At 40.2% G+C, this 24,874-nt stretch overlaps 1 protein-coding gene across 3 annotated transcripts in view; it reads left to right on the top strand.

The window, feature by feature from the left end:
• The window catches only part of SLC1A7 (solute carrier family 1 member 7), a 54,588-nt gene extending 39,672 nt beyond the window's left edge, over positions 1-14,916 (top strand). Inside the window, exons 8-11 of one of the 3 annotated variants that reach the window (XM_027778660.2) lie at positions 3,893-4,087; positions 7,218-7,352; positions 11,438-11,537; positions 13,860-14,916. In XM_027778660.2, coding sequence (XP_027634461.1) covers positions 3,893-4,087; positions 7,218-7,352; positions 11,438-11,537; positions 13,860-14,018 — 589 coding nt within the window. In that variant the 3' untranslated portion in view covers positions 14,019-14,916. Of the gene's footprint in view, positions 1-3,892; positions 4,088-7,217; positions 7,353-11,437; positions 11,538-13,562 lie in introns of all 3 variants that reach the window. The other 2 variants (XM_027778659.2, XM_005231676.3) reach the window with 2 other exon arrangements.
• Positions 14,917-24,874: the final 9,958 nt, after the last annotated feature.

Genomic DNA, 24,874 nt, shown 5'->3' with positions numbered 1-24,874 from the left:
TTGTTAGTGTTAGTGCTGGGAGAATATACCTCGCATCTTAGCTGAAAGCTTTAGGACAGTTTTTAAAAGACTTAGCAGATTAAGATCAGTGCTTTAGAGTATTTTTTTCCTTCTATTAAATGTTACATGTCAGGCTTTCATGTTACTGCTCCACTGTTTAACACTAGATAAAGCAGCTTTCAAGAAAACAAATTTCACCTAATTTAACTGGAAAGGCAAATTAAAGTATATATTTGAGAATGTTTTTTCTTCAGCCACTGAAATTATATATTATATAATTATATATAATTAAAAAATGACAGTAGGAAAGTATTTGTTTTTTTTTTATTGCCAGCTGTGGGTCACCAAGATCCAAAGCCTTAAACAAGACACATATTTTCTGGTATGTGCCATATGATACATTACGAGTAAAAAAGAACCATCATTGAACAAGACAATGTTTCCTAGGATACTTCACATAACTTTTGTCACATATATTCAGGAAGAGTTCATTCAGGTTGAAAAAGGTGTTGAAAAGGGTAATCAGGGATGTAAAGTAGCAATCTTGTAAGAGAAGACTTTAAAAAGTCTGATTGGGTCAATCCAGGCTGAGAGGGGACAAAACTGTTTTCTAACAACACGTTGTAACAGCTGGACTGATTTGTGCAAGGAGAAAAGGATAAAGCACACTAAAGCAAATTTAGTGGAAATTGACAAGCGTACATCTAGATCATAAATTAAATTTCTCATCTGAACAGGAAGTCCTGGAAAATCTTTCAATAGGAATAGTTGGGACAGACAGCCTACTAGCTCTAAGATGTGATGTCATAAATTTGAGTGAGACTGTATGTAGTAGTTGCATGTGCTAGGACTGGAAATTGCTTCCTTTTCAAATCGTGCACAGGGTTTTTCATTGCCATTGCACTAATATTCTACCTATTTTCTTTTTTATTATAATATTCAATAAACAACAAAACCAACATCTAGTTATGTGGCCTAGAAATTTGACTTCTAACAGCATGAAATTAAAATGAAAGAAACACCTGCATCTGTAAAATAATGCAGAAGTCTAAAAATTTAATTCTTGCAAAAGCAGTGTCACATATTCTGTTTACAACAGTAGAAATACATCCAGATTTTGCTGGTTGTGTCATTGGTGTTGTGGGATTGTTTTACACACTCGGTCACATCTCAACCAAATCAGAAGATGTCAGTCAGTTAAAGTTTGCACATTTCACAGCTCAGGTCTCTGCCCTCAGAACAGGAAGACATTTAGGTTTAAAATTCTGATATGTCAAAGTGTGGACAAGGTGGAAAGGCCTTGTAAGATTACTTTTTTCTCTTCCTTTTCCCACAAAGAAATTAGGGTTTCGTTAAAGAAAAGCCAAATGGCCGAGGAAAGGCTGTCTTTAAAAACAGGTAACCCTCCACAACTGAAGCAGCGGCAAGGAAGGGAGATAATGAGTAAGTTTAGTAGTTGCTTCTTAGCCATGTCTATAGTTAAGAACATCTAGAAGTGCGACTGTGGTAGTCTGCTCCTAGTTGCAGCTACACCAGGGGTTTCAGTTCTACATTATCTGTGAGCCCCAGCCTCATCCTTTTATTTTATGAACTTTTTATGGTAAACAAGATGTAGAGAATTTCAGTTATTCACAGATGAAGGTGTGAAAAATTATAAATATGCTCAAGACAGAAATTACATCTAATGTGTAGTTTATGGGATTATGGTTTGCTGTGTGTTTTTTTCAGAAGTAAATGTTGATTAAATATTAGGACTGCTGGAATGAAAAAGTTTAATATACTCCAGTTACCAGAGGTAATCAGGTTTCTATTGCTTCCTTGCCCTTTAAGTTTATTGGCATAATTAGAGAATTACTTTTGTCCAAATTTTCATGGCAGTGACTGCCAATCTGTAGTAAATCCTTCACCAATCAGATTTTATAAGGTTATAGAAAACAGTGATATCATAATGAAAGCATAGACTTGTCTTTTTTGTTTTGTGTTTCTATTGCAGGAAACTGCTTTTCCTTTCCAAACACTGTTACTTTCCTCAAAGAACAGCTTGCACAAATACAAAATGATAACCCCTGTTCATGGAAACATTTTGCTAATGCATTCCTGCAAACTTGTGGTCATGATTTCAGAGTTTTAGGAATCTGTGCTTTTGTAGTGTCCCTGCCCATGGCAGGGGGTTTGGAACTAGATGATCTTTAAGGTCCCTTCCAACCCAAACCATTCTATGATTCTATGATTCTATGATTCTATGATTTGTATTGACTGAGAAAGAATTTGTAGGTCAAATGTGTTATCTTCAGCTAAGAACAGATGATGGTAACTATAAGATTTATATCAGAGCCACATTGCTAATGTGAAGCTCACAACACACAGTGACTGAGCAATCTGAACTGCCCCAACTAACAGAAAGATGCCTATATTTCATGACTTGGGGTGTGTAGATCACATAAGAAGAGAACATTAAAGACTTTAGTATAATAATACCAATATTTCCCCTGTAACCATTTATCTCTTTAAAGAGGTAACTTTGGAATAATTTTGAAGGAATTTGCTATTTTACATCTATTAGTCTCAGGAATCAAGCAGTATATTAAAATTAGTATCATAACAAGGCAAATATTTTGAAATTTATATATTTTCTTCAGTGGTCATACTTATTTTCCATACAAACTGATGTACCATAAAAAATAACCCCTTGCTCGCTTGAATGCAAGGTCACATTAGTGAATGTGATAGCATATGGTGAAATGCAGAATGTTACAAAAAGGCTGATAAAATATAAACATGTTTAGGTGTGTTGCTATTTAAAAATGCATGCATCTTACCAAACCCAAGGAAATTTATGACCAGATAATATTTAATGAATTGTCTCAGTTAATGAAAACAAAAGTAAGATTTGGAAGACCTTAAGCTCATTTTAAAATTAATACCTGTCAAACAGTCCTATACCATTCCATTCCATTCCACACACATATGTACTTATATCTCATTTACATATGTACACATTATTATATGACCTGCAGTGATGTGATTGTTACAGGCCACACAAGGGGCACGGGCAGATCTGTCCCAGACAGTGTATTTGTGAATACAGGGGCTTGGTCTGTAGCTTTTATTTTCAGGTGTGCTGTTGATAAGATCCTTGCCTAACCCCTTGCAGAAATAAATTGATGACATATGAGGTAGGATGTTACTGCATTAACGCTTTCGGTGGCAAAAAGAGCAGTTTCTTGGTCAGAGCTCTTGCCCACTGGGTTGTTTTGGAGTTTAACCCAAGCAGCATTCCAGTCTCTTGTAAACTCTCACTGGCACTGTAATTCATTCCTTAAACTGGTCATCTGATTACTGTCAATATGTAGTGAGAAGGGGAACAGTCCCTAAGGGCATTTATGCAGCATTCCCTTACAGTGAGTTAAGAGCCTTTCTTGCTTTGTACCTTTCCTTGATTTATGGTTACTCTTGCTGTTTAAAAATGGCTTTCTATTTCAGAAGGCCTGGAAGGAAACTTTTTTAGAAACCATGAGTGCAGAACAGTTTTTAGAGATTTTACTAATGAGCTGCATAGGGTGTTTCACCTGTCTTGCATTAGAGTGTACAATACTGCCTCTGTGGGATTTCTGTCCCTTTTCTTCAGAAACAGGGAAAGAGAGAATAATGTTTTTAATTTTGGGGAAGCAAAATTTACACTAACTCAGAATTTATATATGTAATTGTTTTTATCCTCCCTCAAGCAAAGGAGTGAGTTACACGACGAGTGAGTACATGTGCAGACCAAGGAATGAGAAGCAGTGTTCAGATGGTTAGTGTAAGGTTTATCCTGCCTGGAGAAGGTTTGCTACAATTGTTACATTCCCCAGAAATAAAAACATTCAATGTGTGCTTCTCTGCTGTTTTGCAGCTCAGCCACACTGCCTATCACTTTTAAGTGCTTGTTGGAGAATAACCATGTGGACAGGAGGATTGCAAGGTTTGTGCTGCCTGTGGGAGCCACCATCAACATGGATGGGACGGCGCTCTACGAGGCGGTGGCTGCCATCTTTATTGCGCAAGTAAACAACTATGAGTTGGACTTTGGGCAGATTATTACTATAAGGTATAAACCTCAAATTCCACATGCTGCGATTTGCTTGTCTTGTTGAGTCTGACATTCTTACAGTTCTTCAGTGTAGCAATGTTCAGAGCAAAACTAATCTTTGCTATTATCAAAGGATGCATCCCTCGTAGGATGGTTATTTTTAGGTAACGTGGAGATCAGGGACTGTACAAAGACATGTACTGGTACTGTTCAATAGAAGCATGTGGACACCAGGAAACGTTTCTGTTTGAGAATAACCATCTAATTTTTACTTTCAGGCAACCCATTGATCATTTACTAGGATTTGAACATTTACTGTTATTGGTGTTTGAAACACTATTTTAACTGTCAGAATTGTTTTCAACTTTAAATCTGGCTTGCATCTTTACATGAGAGGAAAAGGGTTAACAAAATTAAAAACTAGAAGTCCTATATCAGATAACAGGGAATAACATGTGTTAGGAAGCTCTTTGTCAAACCTTGGAAGAGCAGAACAGGGAAGGAGGACAGATACTACTGTCAGGGCAAGATTTCATGAAGATGTCATATCAGTCAGATATTTTTAAATGTCTTCTCTGCTGCTTGTAATGCTGAAAACTTCATAAACAACCATGCTCTCAGTGGGTAGAGAGTGCTATAGCTGCATACGCCATCCTTGAAAGGTCTGTAATGGATCCAAAACACTAGAAGATCCAGCTGAACAATTACTGCCAGAATAACTCCAGTGGCTGCCAAAGAATGCCTCAGGGACTGAAACCTGCAGGTTTCCAGCAGGGAAAAAATGATTAGAAAAACATTCCTCATAGTCAGAGCCTTGTGCAACATATTTGAGATCGGCTTACCTACCCACCCAGTGACCTCCTCACTGCCCCGTTTACATTGCTGGGCCTTGCCCATCTTCTGCTGGACTTGAAAAAGCTTCATGACAAGAAGAGGAGAGTCCTGAAACGCACCCCAGATGACAGCTGAGGTTTGCTAATGGGCTTCTGGCAAGATCTGGTTAGACTAGCAGCAGCAGAAATAAATTGTGCCTAGATGAGCTCTTGCTTCAGGCTCTCTCGCTCTCTCTGAAAATTATTGTAATGACCCTGTGCTAAAATTCAGTCTTTTGTGATTTTGAATTTGGAGGTGTTTTTAGCATGTCCCAGAGCATAGGCAGATATTACATACACCTTGAAGTAGAGAATAGTGATTTGAAAAATGGAGGGTGATAGTAATGGAAAGAAGGTAAGTTCTAGCTTTCTTTTAGCAAAACTCTATTTTGTCTCTTTATTTTCACTCCCTATATTAAGTGCCAGTACATAAAGACCAGACTAAAGTAAAGACAATAGAAGGAAAATACAAGTGAGGATGGGGAAAACCCAAGAAAGGAAAAGAAATCAAAAGACTCACAAAAGAAGGGGGTAAATAGGAAATGACAGTGGATCAGTACCTTGACTATCTGAAGCCCAATTCTAACTGTATACTATGGGCTAAACGTGCCCCAGACCTTGATACTCTGGGACGTGGAGATTTAAAATTCAAATATTCCTGAATGCCAGGATATTTTTGCCAGAGAGGAAAAAAATGTTAGAAAAATCATCAGTCTACTTTGCTCACAGTTTGTGAAATCCAGCTTGACAGTTTATATTAATGTGATTATGCAAACCTAGATGTAGCAGAAAAAGAGAGTACAGATCCTATTCCCGTCAAATGAGCATATTATAGAAAGAAATATCTACATTAAGGTCAAAATGGAATGAAATAGCAGATGAGCTTGCATGTACAATCTTAGAGAAACATCCCTGCTTTTGCTCCCAATTCAGTCGTGAGACTTTGTGGCCTGAACTGACTTAGGAGGTAGAAGCAGCCCTAATTAGCTGGCCAGTTTATAGCACTAACTGGAGAACCTTTTAATGTTTGTTATAGGTATCTCTTATTTGACTACTGAGTTTCTGTCCCCTCTGTTCTATCTATACTCTGCTTATTACAATGCTATTAGGATGCTGTACAAGCTAACTTTTTCAAAATGTAGTTTGTCTTTCTCATTCCCCATCACACCCACATGCAAATGTATTTTTTTTATTGCAGGAAAGGGCTCTAGTTATAAATACTGATGCTGCTCTACTGGTACACTGTACAGCTGTGAGCAAGATACTGGATATCTCTGTGTCTCAGTTTCCATATGGGTGAATACTGTTACCCTCATTTTCCATCATAGGATGTTCATGAGCTGCTTGCCAAAAGCTCTGAAATTCTGGGTTGATGAATGCAGTGGATTATCAGTGTATATACTTTCTGTCATCCTTTTACAATTGTCAACATTTGCTTTTTGTCTTTCTGCTGGATGGCCTAGCTTTTGGAAGTGGCCAGATGGGCGGAAATGAATATATCCAGTCATTTTTGCTCCTGGAAAAAGGAATGAAATCCCTCCCCTAAAAATAGCATTATGAAAAAAATGTTAAGCCTGCCAGGTCCACTCTTGCCCTGGTCTCTCATTCATTTCTGCTTGACTGGCTGAAAAAATGGTGTGAAGGTCAAGTAAAAATGCTTCCCAGAAACTGAAGAGGTACAGTCACATTCACACTTGCTTCAGATTTAGATCCAAGTATGCAAAGCTATGTGCTATGCAAGGACTTCACCCTTGGCCCAGTCTCTTTACCCGTGGTGTGGCCTCTTTGTGATGGATTGACATTAAAGGCCCTAGCTGCAGCCAGCTGCGGATTTGCCTGGCACAGGAACTGCTGGTGATGACTCAGAGATGTCTGCTGGGAGCTCTGCTGCCAAGGGTGAAGCAGCAATGAGGAGTGCTGGCAGATTCATGGCACACAGTGCTGCATCGTGCATGACCCATGAGAAGCTGACAGCTCAGAGAAGCCCACAGCCTGGCTGCCCCCCTTTCTCTGCACTTGTGAGATTAAGAGATAACCAAACTGTCCCACCAGTGCCAAGGCTGCAAAGGTAGAGGGTGAGAATTTAGCACTGGGCAGACAGTTTGGCCTGTTCTTGCTCTTTGACTTGGCTTCTGTCTGCAAAACACTGGCACTTCTGTGCGGCAGCTTGTGTAAAAAGGATTATGATTTAGGAAAGCTCCTGTAGAAACATGGTGTAGTTTCATGCAGAGCAACCCAGCACTGGTAAAGCTTATTCCTTTCTTTTTTTGTTAAAGTATCACAGCAACAGCTGCCAGCATAGGTGCTGCAGGTATCCCGCAAGCTGGCCTGGTGACAATGGTCATTGTTCTGACCTCAGTTGGGCTCCCAACGGATGACATCACATTGATTATTGCCGTCGACTGGGCACTGTAAGTAACATCAAGCTTTTGAGGTTTCCTGTGTGGCCACATTGCTAGAAAGGCAATGGTCTCCAAGGGTATAGTAATACAGGTATACATAAAAGGGATGGGAAGTAATTATTTTGCTTGTCATGGTGCTAATGTGGCCCCAGATTAAATACTCTGCCGAAGTGGGCATTATATTGAAAAAAGACAAATGAGAGAGGGTCAAGATGAGACTTGGTGATATGACTACATGGAAAGGCTGAAAAAGGAGTTTGTTTACTCTAAGACCAGAGAAGGCTGCAAGAGGTCACCACAGCAGTTTCTCATACAGATAAGATTGTCCTGAAGAGGACAGTGATCAATAGTTCTTCACATTCATAGGGAGGAAGGATGAAGAAGTAGACCAAAGTAACTACCTTAAGTCAGATCACAGGAAAATTTAAGAATTATTTTTATCTAGAATGATAGTCAGGCAGTGGAAGTGGCTGCACCTAGCTAGGCTGGAGGATGACCTTCATGGGAAGTTTTAAGGTCAGGCCAGACAAATGTCTGTCAGGTGCAGCTCTGGCACCTTGCCTTGGACAAGGCCAAGGCCAGTGTTCCTAGGAAACGTGGTTTGCCTGCACACTGCTTATCAGCCCACCGACACCTCAAGGACACCATCTCAATGTAGTGAAGTGCTCTGCAAAGAAGCATGAGCCAGTGCTAAAGCAAGCAAGTACTGCTGCCCCACAGATAGCACTCTGCCTGAAATAGCCATGACAGTACAGTAATGGTTTGTGCTGTATATATATAGCTGCTACTACTACTGTAACTAGAGCCATGGTATAGTCAACCTCAATGTAATACTTGCAATGCACTGCATTAGAACTAAAAATGTCTTCCTTCTATCATGGATCCTGCTGCAGTTCTGCTCTTCCTGATTTCAATGCTAAATAGGCAGCAGCAGTTTGTAGCCCCCTGCGCAGTCGTATTTTGCTAGCTCAGCCGTTCTGTGGAGAGGTTACATTGCTGCATCCCTAATCACCAAGGATGTAATAGCAGAGGCAGAGGCTAAAACTTAACACACTCAGAATAAAAGAGATTTGTGTCACCTATGAGAAGAGCCACTTTAAAAATTCATAAGTAGTGGTTTGTTTGAACTCTTTACTTTTGTGTAAATGTCCATCAATCAACCAAACAATTTTGAATAGTCTAGGAAGATGAATTGTAAAATACTGGTCCCTAGCTCATTAGCATTTCAATTAACTACATAATTAGTGTATGCATCCACAAGGAAACAGTACAAATTATTTTTTTATCTATATAAAATATATCTCCGTAAGTACAGTGGAGTTTCATTACATCAAGGTTCTGAGTAAAAACGTGTTACAAGTCCATTCTGTTATATATCCTGTTTTATTCAACTTTAGGCCACCGATTTTTTGTACAAAGAACTGGGAGAAGAAATTAGTTCTTTCCTGTTGAGTGAAATAAAATGTTTTTGTTGCTGTTACTATTATTATTCATGAGTGTTGTGTCATATGCATACTTTAAGACATATTTTATTTTAGGAATATTCTTCTGTGAAGGATAAATAATATCTGCTGTGGACACCTAAACTGGGGAATGGCAGTTCAGAGTTTAATAAAGCCACTTTTCTAATGCTATTCACTGAAGCTCAATAGTTAATGAAGCACAACAAAATCGAAGTATTTTAAGCTGTATTACAAAAGCCTTTTCCCTCTATATTGCTCGGTTTTTGTCCAGCTCTTGCAACATCAACATTTCATTGTTTTTCCAGTAAGTCTTCCAGCGTATATGGGAACTATGCTTCTTTTTGTCTTATAAAACTTTTCAAAACAGCAGACAAAAATTTTTTTCGGGCTATAGTTCCAGACAGTATGAAAAAGTGAGCAAGGAACAGGCCCAATTTTCTGTATTTTGCAGATGACCTTTCATACAAAAAGTATATTTCTATATTTCAGCACTTGGTGGTTTCAGGAGCCTGCAGATGCAAAGTGTCAATGTGGGTGACATGATGAATATTTTCAGTATTAGTTTTGGAAGTACTGGAGTATGAAGAATGCTTAAAGAAGGCTGGTTAGATGATCTCACGAGACTGAAATACCCATTACAATGCACTGCAGGTATTACAACCCACTTAGGTAGCCATAACATGTATGTGAACTTCATACCTTTAGCTAGTTCCTAAAGACATTAAGAAAATCAAAATATTTCTCAGCTAATTTAATAAGCAGAAGGTAAAAGTTTTGCATCTTTAATAATATACTCTAAAGCTAAAATACCACTGCAACACCTGACTCATGTTTGCACTGAAAGAAATGCCACTAGCGACAGGTTGGCCTCTTAATGGAGAAATGTCGGTGCTGTGCGGTGTGGTTCTACTCAGGCATAGTGCAAACTACTCTGTACACACAGAAACAAACATGCCAGGCAATCTGTTTTTCTTAATAGTTCCAGTGCGGTGCATTCTTTCCTCAGAAAAATCCTTCAGAAGAGATGCTAATCAGAGCCCAAAAGGGAGTGCAAACTCTTGAGCTCTGTTCATATGTACAGCTTCTTCTCTACCACAGCTGACTCTTTGCACAATCCAAAATTAACAGCTGAGAATGTCTTTCCAAGAATCAAAATGTGATGATCAACCAAGGGAAAAAAAAAAAGCCTTTGTGTATCAGGAACATCTATCAATATGTGCTGTAGAAGTGTTTTTCCCTGCTTAACATATTCTGGTGGGAAGTTTCCTCAAAGCAAAACCCAAAATCAGAACAGCAGGAATTAGAGAAAGGGATTCAGCAAGCAAGTGTAGGACTGGGTCCTGGAGTCAACAGCTACATCTAGGTGTAGGCTCTGGAATATTATTGCTGAAGTTACTTGCAATTGCATGTACAATTTGGGTAACTGGACTTGCAAATAACCTTTCATGCAGGAACTTTCATGCTGATTAGGCAAGCAACTGCATGAACATTTGCATGCACAGAGTACATGCCTAAAATAACTGAAAAAAATTAGCACACATTTTCAACTCTTTCCTATACTAAGATACAGGCTCAGAAATCTGGGCAGTGTTGATATTGGACCATCACTGAATTTAATAAGCCAAACATCTGGAGATTTCTGAACCTCCATTTTATAACCACATTTATAAATTAAGTTACCAATATGACACAGTTTTCAGATGTGTATGTTTTTCTTGGAAAAGATGTAATATATTTCAGATGTAAAAGCTATATTGTCTATTTGAAATCTCATCAGTTTTAACTAACAGGTTCCAAGCTGTTTCAAGTGTAACATTTGTCTATGACAACCATTTACTTTTGTGTATTTACAGTTTGTATTTTAATAATTTATTTTCTAGACAGTGTGTGGAAGGTGTAAACAGGGAAGAAACAATCCCATAAATTAATAAATGAAAAATAGTAAAACTGTATGTGTTCAAAGTACTGTCAAGCATACAAATTTAAATTGGAAAAGATGACAACTGAAAATGAAGAATCTTTAAGTGCCACTGGTAGCCATAGCAACCATAGCTGCTTCAGAAATTAACATGATTTAAATATGGTCAGTGCCTGCTTAGTTTGTGAGTGTAGTTATTTAGCAATCTTCTGAATAATTTTGTATTCTGCACATTCTATCAATACAATAATCTTAACTAGCACTTTGGTTGTTTGATAACTAATATAAGGTGCTGGTTGTACTGGCTGCCCTCTGCTTTTACTGAATTAAGATGTTTCCAGAACCAGCCTCCAAATCAGGCCATCATACTGGACCTTAACGTAAAAACTCTTGACATAAATGCAGACTTGTCTGCTGTGTTAAACCTTTTTAGTGCTGAATCAGCTTGCACGTATAGGGAGGCATAGCTACTCTACTTAGCTCAGTTATGAATTAAAATTAAAATATGTGGTAGCACAGCGCACCAAGCTCAGAAAAGGCTGAGCAGCTCAGTAACTAGTGGCTGCCTTCTGCCAGACTCCTTACTGCCATTTCTAAACTTGTTAGCTCATAAAACCAGCAAAACTGGCCTTCAGCTATAATTACCGCAGTGATGAAGGCATAGGAATGTACCCAAAGAGCCAACAACTTACCATTATTATTTCATTTTCCAGAGACAGGTTTAGAACAATGATCAATGTCCTGGGAGATGCACTGGCTGCTGGGATCATGGCCCACATCTGCCGGAAGGAGTTTATCAAGGACGGTGACGAGGTAACAACCAATGCCATGAGCCAGGCTGTGTCAGCACGTGCTGTATTACGGCAAAGAACCTGCGAGCTCTCAGCCTCCGACATTTGTTTCATCTAGTTTATAAAAGGTGTTCCAGAGAGGGGACAGAATTGGGCAATGTGCTGCTTAGCCAGATGGGTTGGAGGGGTCCTTTTCCATGAGGTCATGCCAAAAGCCACTCAAGTTCAAAGCTTGCCAGCCAGCTGTGTCTGGTGCACGGGGGCTGAGAGCAAGAGAAGCAGCTGCACTGCTTTGCAAATGTATGAGGCGCTGGAACTGTGGGTCCCATAATCAGTACCCAAACTTTGACTGGCCAGTAAATTGTCCTTCTAAAACTGTGACCAGCAATAGAGCAGGGGGAGGTAAAGGTACTTATGAGTGTGTATATGCATAAACAATAAGCTCACAACAAAAGCAACTACCCTGGTATTTCAAGCCTTTGTGTTAGCATAACCTGAAGCTACCATCACAATAATTTCCTTTCTGGACTAGCACAAACACATTGCTCCATTTTAGACTTCACTCTCGGACATCTTCATGCCTTCTACATTTAATACAAGTCCCTCCTTACACCTGTTTTTCCTTCTCTGTATCTTTACTCCATACACCACACATACCTCTGTATTCTGCCCCTGCCTCCCTCCACTCCTATGCTTTTTTTTCCTTCCTCCTTGGCATGCATCATTCAGTCTTTCCTTATACCAGGAACTCCTTATCCTCTTCCTTCAAATCCTTTACAAAGGAGATTCCTTATTCCACTAGCCCATCATGCTTGGAGGTGCTAATCTCCAACCATTTCAGCTCATGGCAGACTCTCACTACCATTATTCCACACAGACAGAATAGTTCATGAGAAAAATTCCTTCATCAGAACTGATTTTCACAAGGCATGTTTCATTTCTGTGCATCATTTGTAGTAGTCTACCTTTCTGGTAAATCCCATTGTCATGCCTTCCTGCAACAGGTATTTAAAATTCCTGCTCTTTCAAGGTTTATATAGAAAGACAGACCTTATCCTCTGAGGTACTTAACACCTGCAGTAATTACTGATGACAGGATTAGGCCTGAATATATGGGTTACACATACAGCTAGCTAAAATAATACTAAACATACAACCTAATGGTAAGGTATGTCATCCATTACAAAGCCAGAAGTGTAATCTGAGTTCCTGCATAACACAGGCCTCCTGACATTTCATTGCTGTATTTCGAACTCAGTCAGAACTCAAGAAGAGATATTTGAAGAATATAAAATCCCTCATAAGGGATTATTTAGTCATCTGTGATGAGATTTTTCTTTGCATCATACTCTAGAATGGTATTAAAATACACCATTAATCTGCCATACATTTTGGCTGCATAATTCGTAGAGTTAGTAATGTATACCCAAAGGCCAAATTTTCTCAGCTGCAAGCCCACTTCTTTTCTCTGCCAGTATTTGCGTCTTATTTTCCAGAACTTCTGGTTTGATTTAAAGGACACTTCAATATTTAACTTATGAATCAGTCAATAAAATCCTCTTTATTTCTTTTGAAACAGTGCAAACTGAAAAGACAGGTGTTAGTTTATTGGGTTAGAAGAAAGGCAGAAGGCAACAACAACTGACTTACTGGTCTATGTGACTGTACTCCAGAGCAAGCATTGCCCACAGCTTAGCATACTGGTCATTGAGAGCGTGTATCTTTCAAACTTAGCCCTGAAATTCTAAGCTTTATTTACCCTACTTATATCACTTTACTGATGCAAGCAGTTATTACTGTAAGTATAAGTTAAATCAGAGTTGTGACAGAATTTTCATTTTTGCATACTTAGAGATATCTTCACTTTATCTAGATGATGCAAAGATGGCTTAGTGTATATGAGAAACAGGTCCTGGAAGTCTGTTGGAGGCCCTAGATAATCCTGGTGAATGTAAAGCAGATCACAAGCTTTCCAAGTAAAAAATTCCTTTCCTGTTGTATACAGCAAACAGTGGCAGTATTCCAGATCTTAATGCTTTTCACATAGGTGCCATTGATCTGTGAAACTAAGCCTATTAACGTCCATCAGATTGTGGCTTACCAGAGAAATGGCTGTGTGAAGACCATGAATGAATCTCGTGGACCAGAAACAGTGAAAGGGTTTCAGCACCACATACCCGTACAAGTGGAGCAAGAAGAAAGTCCAGTGGAGAATCACACTAAGAAATCCAACAGTAAAGACCACTGCACTATTGAAATAAATGAACTAGAAACAAATGTGTAACTGCTACACTCAGTGGTATCTCATACCGCAGTGACCTGATACCCAATCTCTACCTCACAGCTGGAAGAGGGACTCTTTGCCTTGAACAGGAAAATGTGGAATTACCGCCACCCTGCTTGTACTGGAGCTAGGAGACCAGCTGTGAACGTCAGGAAAGGCACACAGCTTGCAAGAGACATGGGCTTCTTTAAGTGGAAGATTTTAATACTGAAAAATTAACTAATGGACGACTACTGTTTTATTCTGCACTCACTTGACTCCAATATAGTATTCAACGCTCCTTTGGCTTCTTTTTTTTTAAGCTTTTTTTTTATTTGACCCTTTCTGATTTTCTAACCAAAGCCTTTTTTTGTGAATGTCAGTAATTATGAACACTGTATTTATGTAGATTTTTTGCTATGTGAAAATGTTTTACCAAAACTGCTAAAGGTACTAATTTTGTCTAATATTGTTAAATACAGAGTTTGTGCTTAGTTTTAGAACAGTGGTAAGAAAATCACACTGATTTCCTGATCTCAAGGGGTTACGTATATTACTAAAGAACAGTAAGCAGAAGTGAAGCAAAGCATGCATTTTTGCAAGAAAGCACATTAAGGCAATTCTGACGGGCAGCCCTCAGACACAGGCATTCAAGTGTGATACATAACACAAAGAATTCCTAGGTCACTGCAGAGCACAGTTTGCCTTCCAAGTGCCAGATTTATTAACCTTTTTTTAACCTAACTCTTCAGTAGAGTCACTACCACGTACATGCAGTGGCAGAGGTGATGTGAGCCCCAATCCATAAGCACTGGTGCTAATGTGTCCTCTCCTGTAATCTGTAGGCTGTTCTAATGTAAATATGTATAAACCCAAAGCTCAAACTTGTGAACCATGTACTTCATCCTAAGGACAGACTGAGCACAAACTGGAACCTGATGATGCTGAGCAATATTGGGGTTTTGTGGGGAGTTTGCTGTGGAAACCAGCCCATTATTTTTCATAATTCAGTGGCTGATCTACATTGACAGTTACTCCCTTTTCACTATTTACTGAATCAGTTACAATAAAATCTGCTGAGTATGTTTCCAATGTTTGTGATAGAGAACATTTTTAATAAACCTGCCACTTAAAAGCAGGCTGTCTGTGCACTTCTGTTAGTGTCTCCTTATTTCTCTGCTAAAATGGAGAGTGGAAGTGAGGAGACCTTTTGAAAGTTGGGATTTGATCCAGAGATTACATACTAGTTCATACCAATACACTTGAAATATTATATTTAGCTACATGTGGCATATGAGTTTCAGATATTGCACTATGCTGTAGAGAAAAAATAACCTCACCTGTAGAGAAAAAAATAACCCAGTCAAAAAGGACAATTTCCACACTCACCAGAAGTACTTCATGCATATGATTAATGGTTTTCCTGGGGTGTGCATATTCACCTCTTTTTTGAGGGCTCCTTCTTTTTCTTTTTCATGCACTAATTAGTTGCCTCAGAGGGCTATAGCATAGGTAGTTTAAATACCAAATTGTAAAGCCAGAAAGAACAATCATACATCTTATTTGCCTATAATCCCTCAGAAAGGATGTATTAATTTGAAAATATATGTAGTTGGTAACTATTTTCCTGATTTGATCCTAAAGTGAAAACAACAAACACAGAACACCAAGAACAGGGAAGAACTGAAATGAATGAGAACTATTTGCTTCTGAACAAGTCCTATAATAGACCTGCTCTACAGAGTGCCATTAAAATGACTGATTTGGGAGAGCTGTGGCTGGTCTGTATCTCTCTGAATGGGCAGAAGCACTAAATGACAAACACAGCATCTGATACTTTAATCTCAGCAGCGCTGGCAGCTCCAGGTCCCCTTCATCCTTCCCCAGCTGTCCATTCCTCTGTGCACTGTCTCCCCTCCTCTCCCAGCTGTACAGACCCAATTATTTATGAGGCCAGATGAAGAATCGGATGAGAAGTATTTTTAATTCAAACCAGTTCACATATGTTTTCAGCACAGTCCTAACAGACAGTTGTGTCAACACAAAGGGGTGACACAGGGACAAAACCAAGCAGCCAGGGATGAAACAGCATAAGCACTTGCAGAGAGGGCAGGATCTCTGCATGCTGACTTTGCCAACAAAGAAAACGTAACATAAAGTTTCAACTTCACACAGCCCATCACAGCTATGTGAAGTGACAGTAAAATCCTGCCAGTCATCTATCACTTTACAGTCACTTTGCGTAGATAAAAATGAAGAGGCCAAGCAGATCCAAGATTTGGAATGAGTAGTTCCAAACTACTAAGTGGGTTTGGATGAGTCTGCCCACACACCATTCCAATGTGCCACAGTCTGCCAAGCAGCAAGTGCTACCAGCCTTACCACCAGCACCTTCTCTAGCCACCTACAACCTCTGGCTAACTACAAAGTGCAAATCCTTTTGCCTGCTTGCCTGAGACAGCTTACTTAGTCTGACACTCTTCAGCTTAGCCATGTCTCAAGAGGTCTAAGCCAACTCTAGTGCTAAGAAGCTGTGACTTCTACAAGTAGAACTTCAGATGAAGTAAACCTCTAAAGACCAGAAGAAGCCGCTTGTTGTCCAACATGAGTCCTACACAACAAAGAAAACCATAATTTTGCCCTTTACACTCTGCTAAGTAGGGAATGTGGAAATCTCATGTGTGAAGGCATGTTTTTATGGAATCAACAGGCTGTTTTAAAATTAGCCTTCTGTATTCAAACCCTATTCAAAGAGTGTCCAGTTTTGCTCTGCAAATTTGAAATGCCCTTTTTTTCTTTTTACATATTGTTTGGATCTTTAAAACTTGGGTTTTATACCAATATGTGCCTCCCATTCAGCTGGGAGGAAGGCAGTGGTCCAGTTTCTCACCTGACCTTTATCATTTGTTGTATCATGTAGTGCTAAACACAGGCCTACGTCACTTCAGCTCTTTGTTCTGGTAAATATTAGTTGCTTAGTGTGGTGTGACTATGACTGGAGCATTTGACTGCTACTACAGTCATTCTGCACTGACCACAAGACACCACTGTTAACTGGAGAGAGGCAAACACTGAAGTTAAAACCGTTTTTATGGTAAGTTTTCCTCCATGTTAGCTGTTTTCTGTGTCTCATGGTGTTTGTTGTCAAGCAGCTTGACACATGGTGCAATTAGGCTAGCAGTAGGTGCCGTATCATACTTGCACGCATGGATCTGTTCACATTTTCCAGCTATAATCACAGTTCCTTCCAACAAAAATAATGAAGCAGTTGATTATGGAGTTAAAGTGTAAGCTTTGTGTTGGTAAATATGCTTCTCCTACTTTCAAAGCATAAAAACAAACATGTGACCTTTATAGTTTCAAAACTTTCATATTAAAAAAAATCAATCAATCAACCAATCAATCACTAATTACAACAGTTTGCATGGAATACTTTCAAGTATATGTGGAAAGAACATATTTCTTAACTGGCAACATTCAACCTTATTTTGAAGTTGCCTCCCCTTGCTAAAAAGAAAGGGAACTTAGCCAATTAAAGTATACTCAAGACACCCTAGGGGAGAGTGTTGAGGAGGGAGAGAGGATAATTAAGAAAGGTGGTGCATTGTATACAACTATGGAAGAAATAATTTGGGAAGTAAGCCAAATTAACATATACATACCAGAGACTGTTGTTTTATCCTTGTTAATTTGCAACTGCATTGCTCTAGTGACACTACTGGGAGGAAAGAAGCCACTCCAGATTGTTGTGGCATAAAATATCATTAAAGACATCTTTAACAGGTTCTTGAGGATTTTGCAAACACCAAGGAAGTTTTGAAGTGTTGAATTGCTGTAATAAATCCTTGTGCAAGAATTAGAAGTGGGAGGAGACATAACCACAGCACTTACGCATCCCACTAAATCCCAAGAGCTTTTGGCTGTCATCCCAAATGTTTATGGAACTAATGTTTATGGAAAAGTTTATGGAACTAATACAGTTAGTCATTTTCTCAGCTAGACTTAATTGATGTCACTTAAACAACTTAATTGCAGCTAAGCTTATTTGTGCCACCTGAATATGTATCCCAACATACAAATAAGATATTCTAAATAATTAGCCGGAGCATTAAATTGTTATACTCCATGCTATACTAGCAACTCTAAAGCACTTAGAATGTACAGTAAGTCTGTAACTTCCCATTTGATGAGGTCTCTCAATTCTACAACATTTATTTTCGTCCCCTTGTAACAGCAGCAAACTCATTTGTAATACTTTCAAAGCAGACAGAAAGCTTCATCTTCAAGCCAGATGCATAGTCTTGGAAACGACCTCAGTCCTGTCTGTGTTTTTCATAAAAATGAGGTAACTACTAGCAGAAGGTGGTTGATGTGTGCAAGCGAAATGTGTAACCTGGGAAATGAATTGAATCTGGAAAACTCAGGCTGCCTTTGATCTTGCCCAATGCTAAGTACTCCTGGGTCTGTGTCTCTATTGAATGACCAGGTGCATTTTTACATCAAGACAGCTATCTTTCATTACAGACACAGTGGCAATGAGGAATTGCTGGTTTTCCCCTCCAGGCACTAAGATAGCTGAGATTACAGCTCTCCAGCTGAGGACTAAATACAGTAAGGAGAGAAAGCAGCGTAGGTTTTTCAGCAGGGATTTTTCTTACAGGGATGCTACTGCTGCCTATCTTGCAGTAGGGGATCACATCTTTTTGCAATAGTAATAGCTGGAAAATGTCTGACTTTGCTGCATTTGGAAAAGAGGCCCCAGAATAGACAAATTTAATGTATCCATTCACTAAGTGCCAAGCTGCAAATGAAATACATGTATTAAATTTCTCGCTTTAGCCTATGATTGCAGATAAAACTAAGGCGGCAATATATGCTCAAAATTACATTCCTCACTAACTACTTTGGAGCATACTGATTGATATTTCTGGAATTTATAGGAGGGTTTGTCCCACGAAACCCCAAATGGATGAAAAAAATAGAACAGGAAGGGTGGCCACTGACTAAGTGCAGTTCGTTATTCACTATCACAGATTTCTCATGTGATCTTATGGTCAAGTGACCACAAGAATGCAGGGTTTGCTTTCCATCTGTAAACAGAGAAAAAGTAGTTTTCTAATTCAGCAGGGTGTTGCATGGTAAAGATAAATCACCTGAAGACTGAGACCGTTACATAACACATTAAAGGGGACTCATATGATTACCTTGGATTAGCCACTTCTCCCTCTCTGGATGCACAGGATCGCTACTCACAATACTCACAGGAGTTGCCAGGCTCCTGTTTTAAGTGACAAAACCTCAGATTCCATCATTTATGAAGTAGCAACGGTTGCATCCCCATAGCCTAGAAGATGATATATGGGAATGGATTTGGCACAGCTGAGACTTTTGGCAGATTTGTGTCACAGGATATTTTAGATATTTTACAGGCTGTCAAAGTAAAATCATAGCAGTCTGGTACTGAGAGAGTGGTATTTTAGGGAACAAATAAAGAAGGCTTCAGGAAGACAAGATGGTGAGTATTGCTAGGTGAAGAGGAAGAGTGTTTAATCACTTATTCTCCTGCAATAGAATCAAACCTCCTTTCCTGGCTGGCTTCAAGATAAAAAGGTACCAGCAGCTGGAGATGTAGGGATGGAGCAAGCCATCCCTTTCCTCACAAAGCTTCTGCTTGTGGACAGCCACTAAAGACAGGTCTGCAGGTATCCACAAGCATCTGTGACTCACTGGCTACCCCATCACAACTAATTCTTGGCCACCTCTCACTTACTGAAAATTATCGGAACAGACTATGCAGTTAATGGAACAACTCTTTGCCTTCTCCTATTTGTGCTATGATGAAAACTTATTTGTATTCACAAAGACTTCTGGTGGTAGGGCATCCTGGCCTTTCTTCCAAACTAGCATAAAGCATTCAGTCCAGCACAAGAAGGAACAAATATTGTTCCTAAAGTGTTTTCAATTAAGGCACTACAAAACCCTAGACTTCCCATGCCACTGAGAATTACAGTTGTGCTCATGGTAGGTCGCAGTTCTGCTTTTCAAGTTCCATCATAGGAGTTTGACTTCTGTAAGGTACAGAGTTCTGCATCTGTTGCTTTAAAAGCAGTCATCTTTCATCACAAAGAGGTATCTGCATTTCATTTAGGAATGAAATGTACGCTTGCATGTGTCTGCACACAACGCTAGCTGAAAGCCATTATTTGACCCACCACATGAAACTTACTGTAGTTAACTGTTGCTTTTGAACTTTCCTAATAAGGGTATAATATCTCTGGCTTCTCCCCACCACCACCCCCACGAAGAAGCATATTTTAATAAGATGGAAAAAGCAGGGGAAGCAAAACAAGAAGTGTTTTATGTTCGCAGATATCTCACATTACATCTGCTACAAATTCTGTATGGGCTAAATGGCAAAACCAAAAGAAAAACAAGACTGACCTTGAGATGTTTCATTATGATTTCATTGCTTCTAGTGGTTTTATTGGGTTTTACCACTAGGCTATTAAAAACATGTGGAAATTATACAGAACTAAGTAAAACTGAGTTTTTTCAACCCTAATCTTCCATCTTCTTTTCCATTTAAATATTTCAAATAGTTCTTTTATATTTCATGACTTTTCTTCAAAACAAACTCAAAGTACAGAGTTTTGGGTAGTCTATATTTTCCTTATAGTTTAATCAGTAAATGTATGATCTTTGTTTTAGAAAAATCATCCAATCTTCTAGGGTTTTTTTAATAGAAGAAAGCATTTCTCTGACATGAAATCCTTCCTAACCAAATATCTGGGGAGAAAGAAATCAGGATGGCCAGGAGGGTATCAGTCCAGCACTGTGGCTGGAGCTAGCTTGAACAGAAAGTTCAGAAAGGAAGTCTCAAAACTCTCCGATGGAGAGAATTTCCACTATGACTGCTCATTCTCAGTTGTTTTCTCACTGGTGCTATGTGCAGGGCTAATGTACAGCTCCATACTATACTTTCTGCTCAAGTAATCTGCAGCTCTCCAGAGTAAATTTCACAAAAGGTACTGGAGATTATCTGCATCCCAGAGATTTGTTTGTCCCCTCTCTGAAAGCAGGTGGGAACGACCTAGAAGACTCACTTTGGTTGTTTGTACCTGGTTTGGCATTGGAAGATTCACTGTCATCAGTTCTACCTGCTTTACAGAGAGAGTAGGAACAACCAAAGTGCGTCTTCCAGTGCCAAATCTTTTAAGCTGTGGATGATGAGGGTGCCTCATCAACAGTGCAGCAACTCTACCTTCTTCTGCACATCAGTAAAGTGCTTTGAGTTTTATCCTACTGCTGCATTTGAATTAAACAGACCCAAAACAGAGGTCCACCATAAAGAAGGGGAGAGACCTATATAAGTGCTATAGAAGTAATCAAAGTTAATTTTAATCCTGTGTAAAAGATACAGCCTAAGTAAAGATTTTTAAAAGCTAATGCCTTTGATGACTGTCAACAAACACACAATTATATCCTAAGTAACAAAAGCATGAGATTCATTCATTTCTTGTCTGCAACTGGAGCTGAGAATATTGCAGATCAATCTGAATTTTTATCAGAAGCAACATTCTCAGAAGTATCATAATCCTATGCTAAAAACAGATTCTGGAACTACCATGGGGAAAACTTGAGATAGCCTGTACAACTGTGCGTTAAAACAGCCTTTGCCTGATTCAAAACCATTTAAAGGACTTTATTGATGGACTGTTTAATGTCCTTGGATACTACTGAAGAATTTTTATGGAAACACTTTGTATACTGGATTATTAGAACACATTTATCATCCACTGCCTCCACATATATCTCACAGCTGGCTGACTTTACAATAGCAGTATGAATCAGAGCTACAAGGCACACCAATATTTTCCTCACTAAAGGAAACTGAGTTCTTTAGGGAATTTACTCACTGTTCTTATATTAGCAACATAATAAAGCAATTACAATAACCTCCATAAATTAATCCCATTAGAGACTGAAATATCTTTAAAAAATAGGGCTACATTCATATTACACAAAACTTGATATACATTTAAGTTTCTAGGACAATTATTCCCAAACTCAGGAAGAAAGTCTCACCAATATAACAGCATAAAGTGAAATCAATCAATAGGATATTGGACCATATCATAGAAGCTTTCCCAGAGACTGCTTCCTGTCAAAAATGTTAATTGTGGAATATGTCTATATTCTTACTATGTTTTTGTAAGCAAAATTTGTAAAACTGCTAGTGGGCTTAGTCAACATGGTGACAAACAGCATCATAAACTAAACCCTTACTGACCACCAGGAACCACTGTCAAAAGAGAACAACTGTGATGTTTCGAAGAGATTCCTCCTGCCTCTCCACTCTGTGTGGACCACTGAGGAGCAGAAAAATGGTAGTCAGGTCCAAGGGAGGAGCTTTATTAATGCAGGTCCGTAGCCTTACTCCTGCACATACCTAACTTGTGCTACTCCAGATCCTCAGCCTTTTCAGAAAAAAGTCCCCTCTATCTGTCTGGCAAAGCAGCAGAAGAGGAGGAAGGGGTTTGTACCACAGATGCCTTAGGAGCAGGCCCACCAGCTCGACTCTCCAGCACCTGCAAGAGTTGCAGGATCCTCTCCCCCACCATCCCTTTAATGGACAATCCTGTAGTATTTAAGGGAGGAAGTGAAGAAAAATAACCTCCAAGTCCCCAAAGCAGCTATACTTTTGTTCAGAAGATACAGCAGATCTTCACCCCGGCGCGGCTGACCCCGCGGCGGCTGTGAGGAGGGTGGCTGGCAGCTCTCCGGGGCAGCAGCCGCGCAGATGCTGCACCGCTGCCAGAGGTCTGCAGCTGGTGGTTCCTTGGGAGCTGCCGCCGCTTCCCCAAGGGACCACCTTGTAGCCTCCCTCCTGCCCCACCACACCCCTGTTCAAATTTGGCCAAAAGTTTTTCTGTGGAGGTTTTTGTTGGTTTTTTTTTTTTCTTAATTCATTTTTCCTTAGAAGAATATCTGCTTACTGTGTAAAGCACCTTTTTCTCATGAAACATAACACTTGAACCCCAGAGAGCACAGCATGGCATGTCAAGGCCCTCGAGGCAGAGCAGAAGCCCCCTCACCACACCACAAAGGCCCTTGGCCTCCCCCAGCCCCTCAGCCCACCTCCCTCCCTGGCAGCATGGCTGCTGCTGTCCCCCACAACTCACCCCTCTGCCAGCTGAGGCTGGGGTCGGCTGGTCACCAGCAAGGTCCTGTCATTCCTTGAAGAGGGGCTCACAGGGCGCCATCTTGGAGGAGGGAAGGCCTCGGCCTTGTGCCACCTCCCTCTGCACAGCAGAGTCATGGCCAGGGCACCTCCTCTCCTCACAGCAGACGGGACAGCTCCAGCTCCTTTGCGGGGACTTTTCCCTTCCCTCCGTTTGGGGCAGGAGGAGCCCTCCGCTTCTGTGAACATGGGGAGCAGAAGGCAACAGGCTCTCTCCAGGTGCAGCCTGGCACACAGCCCCTCAGCGCAGGCCCTGCAGCCCCACCTGGCACCCTGGGAGGGAAACAGGCCACAACCCTCTTGTGAGGAGATCAAACTCCTGGAGACACAGTTATCCTCCGCCTTTTTTCCCCGAGCTCCCGCAGGAAGCCACTGGGGTTAGCCAGAGGGGAGCAAAGGTGGGAGTGGGTGCTGGGTGCCCCAGCCTCGGGGCGAGGGGGGAGCCTGAGGGAGCAGGGACGAGGGGGAGAATGGCTGCACAATGGCCCCTCAACGCTGCAGTCACAGCCGGGCCCTGTGCCCACCATCCGCAATAAAAGCTCATTATCCAGGGGCTATTTTCGGCACCCGTTGAGTTCTTGATAGCTCATGTGCCACATTTGTACTCCTGTGGCTGTGACAAATCGTATCCAATCTCAGAAAAATCCCATTTCCCCGCCATTTTGTGCAGCATCCTCTGTAATGAGGAAATGTGGCCTTTGAAAGAAAAACAGCAAATAAACCCAGACCCGGGCTGCACAGAGAATCACGCACAAATACCAAGCATGTGCAAATGCATACTTAGGAATAAAGGCACCAACTGAATGTTTTAGACTTCAAGTTTTCACTATCCATACATCTACCCCAACCTTAAACACTTTCTATTCCTCTCTTTGCCAAATCCAAGCAATTCACTGGAAGAAAGTTACAGGAAAACAACAGGTCTGCTGCCTCTTCCTGGCCCAACTTTGTGGCCCAAGGAGCAGCCAACTTCCCAGCTCTCCTCATTTTCGTTAAAGGAAATAATGAAGTTAGACCCTGTTCCTGGGTCCTGCTCCACCTAAGGTCTGGGCTGGACCTCTGGATTACAGGTACCACCCACAGCCAAAAAGATATGCCGGCTTAGTCCCATAGACTTCTGACTGTTCCTCATCATCTCTCATGGAGCCTCTTATTCCTTTGAAAGAAACAAACAACCATTTTATTTTGATATTTTTATGTCCTATGTCATAGTTGCTGATGATACCAGGTAAGTGAGGAACCCAGCTTGTGGCTCCACCTCATCGATCTCTTACAGGATAATGAAGACATTCCTCTTGAGGTTCTGAGGCTTTTACTGGAGAGGGTGTATTTTTTTTTCCCTTTTTTTTTTTTTTTCTGCTGGAAAACTGTCCCCTTTAAAGGACAGATTCAGCATGCAATTATTTTGAAATTAACCTGGAAAAGGGTTTCCTAACTCTACTTGGTCTAAAAGGATATGCTCCTTCATCTATAGGTGGATCTCCTTTGGCAAAGGCTGATACTTAATTAAGAAGTTTAACAGTGTATGTATCATCCCGAAATTTTGGGCCTGATTCTACAAGGTGTTAAAATCTACCTTCACCCCTGCATTCACCACATCAGACTCTAAAGGCATTCAAAGGGATTCTGGGGCACATGACTTCTCATAGAATCAGTGTAAGGGACTGAAGTTTAAGGATAATCAAGCAGTTTTCCATAAAACTACAAATTTGCATATTCTCAGCTTGATCAGGAGCATAATAAATTGGTCTGTTTCACCAAAGACTAGCAGAACTTCCACTGGGCTTTGCTGGAGATAGCTGGTTGATCTGAACTATATTCTGTAAATATTTTATGTAGAAATCTATCCCAAAAG

The sequence above is a fragment of the Falco peregrinus genome, chromosome 10 (genome assembly GCF_023634155.1).
Source record: "Falco peregrinus isolate bFalPer1 chromosome 10, bFalPer1.pri, whole genome shotgun sequence".
Lineage (NCBI taxonomy): Eukaryota > Metazoa > Chordata > Aves > Falconiformes > Falconidae > Falco > Falco peregrinus.
The sequence above is the reverse complement of the archived record's forward strand: the minus strand, read 5'-3'. Positions and strand labels throughout refer to the sequence as shown.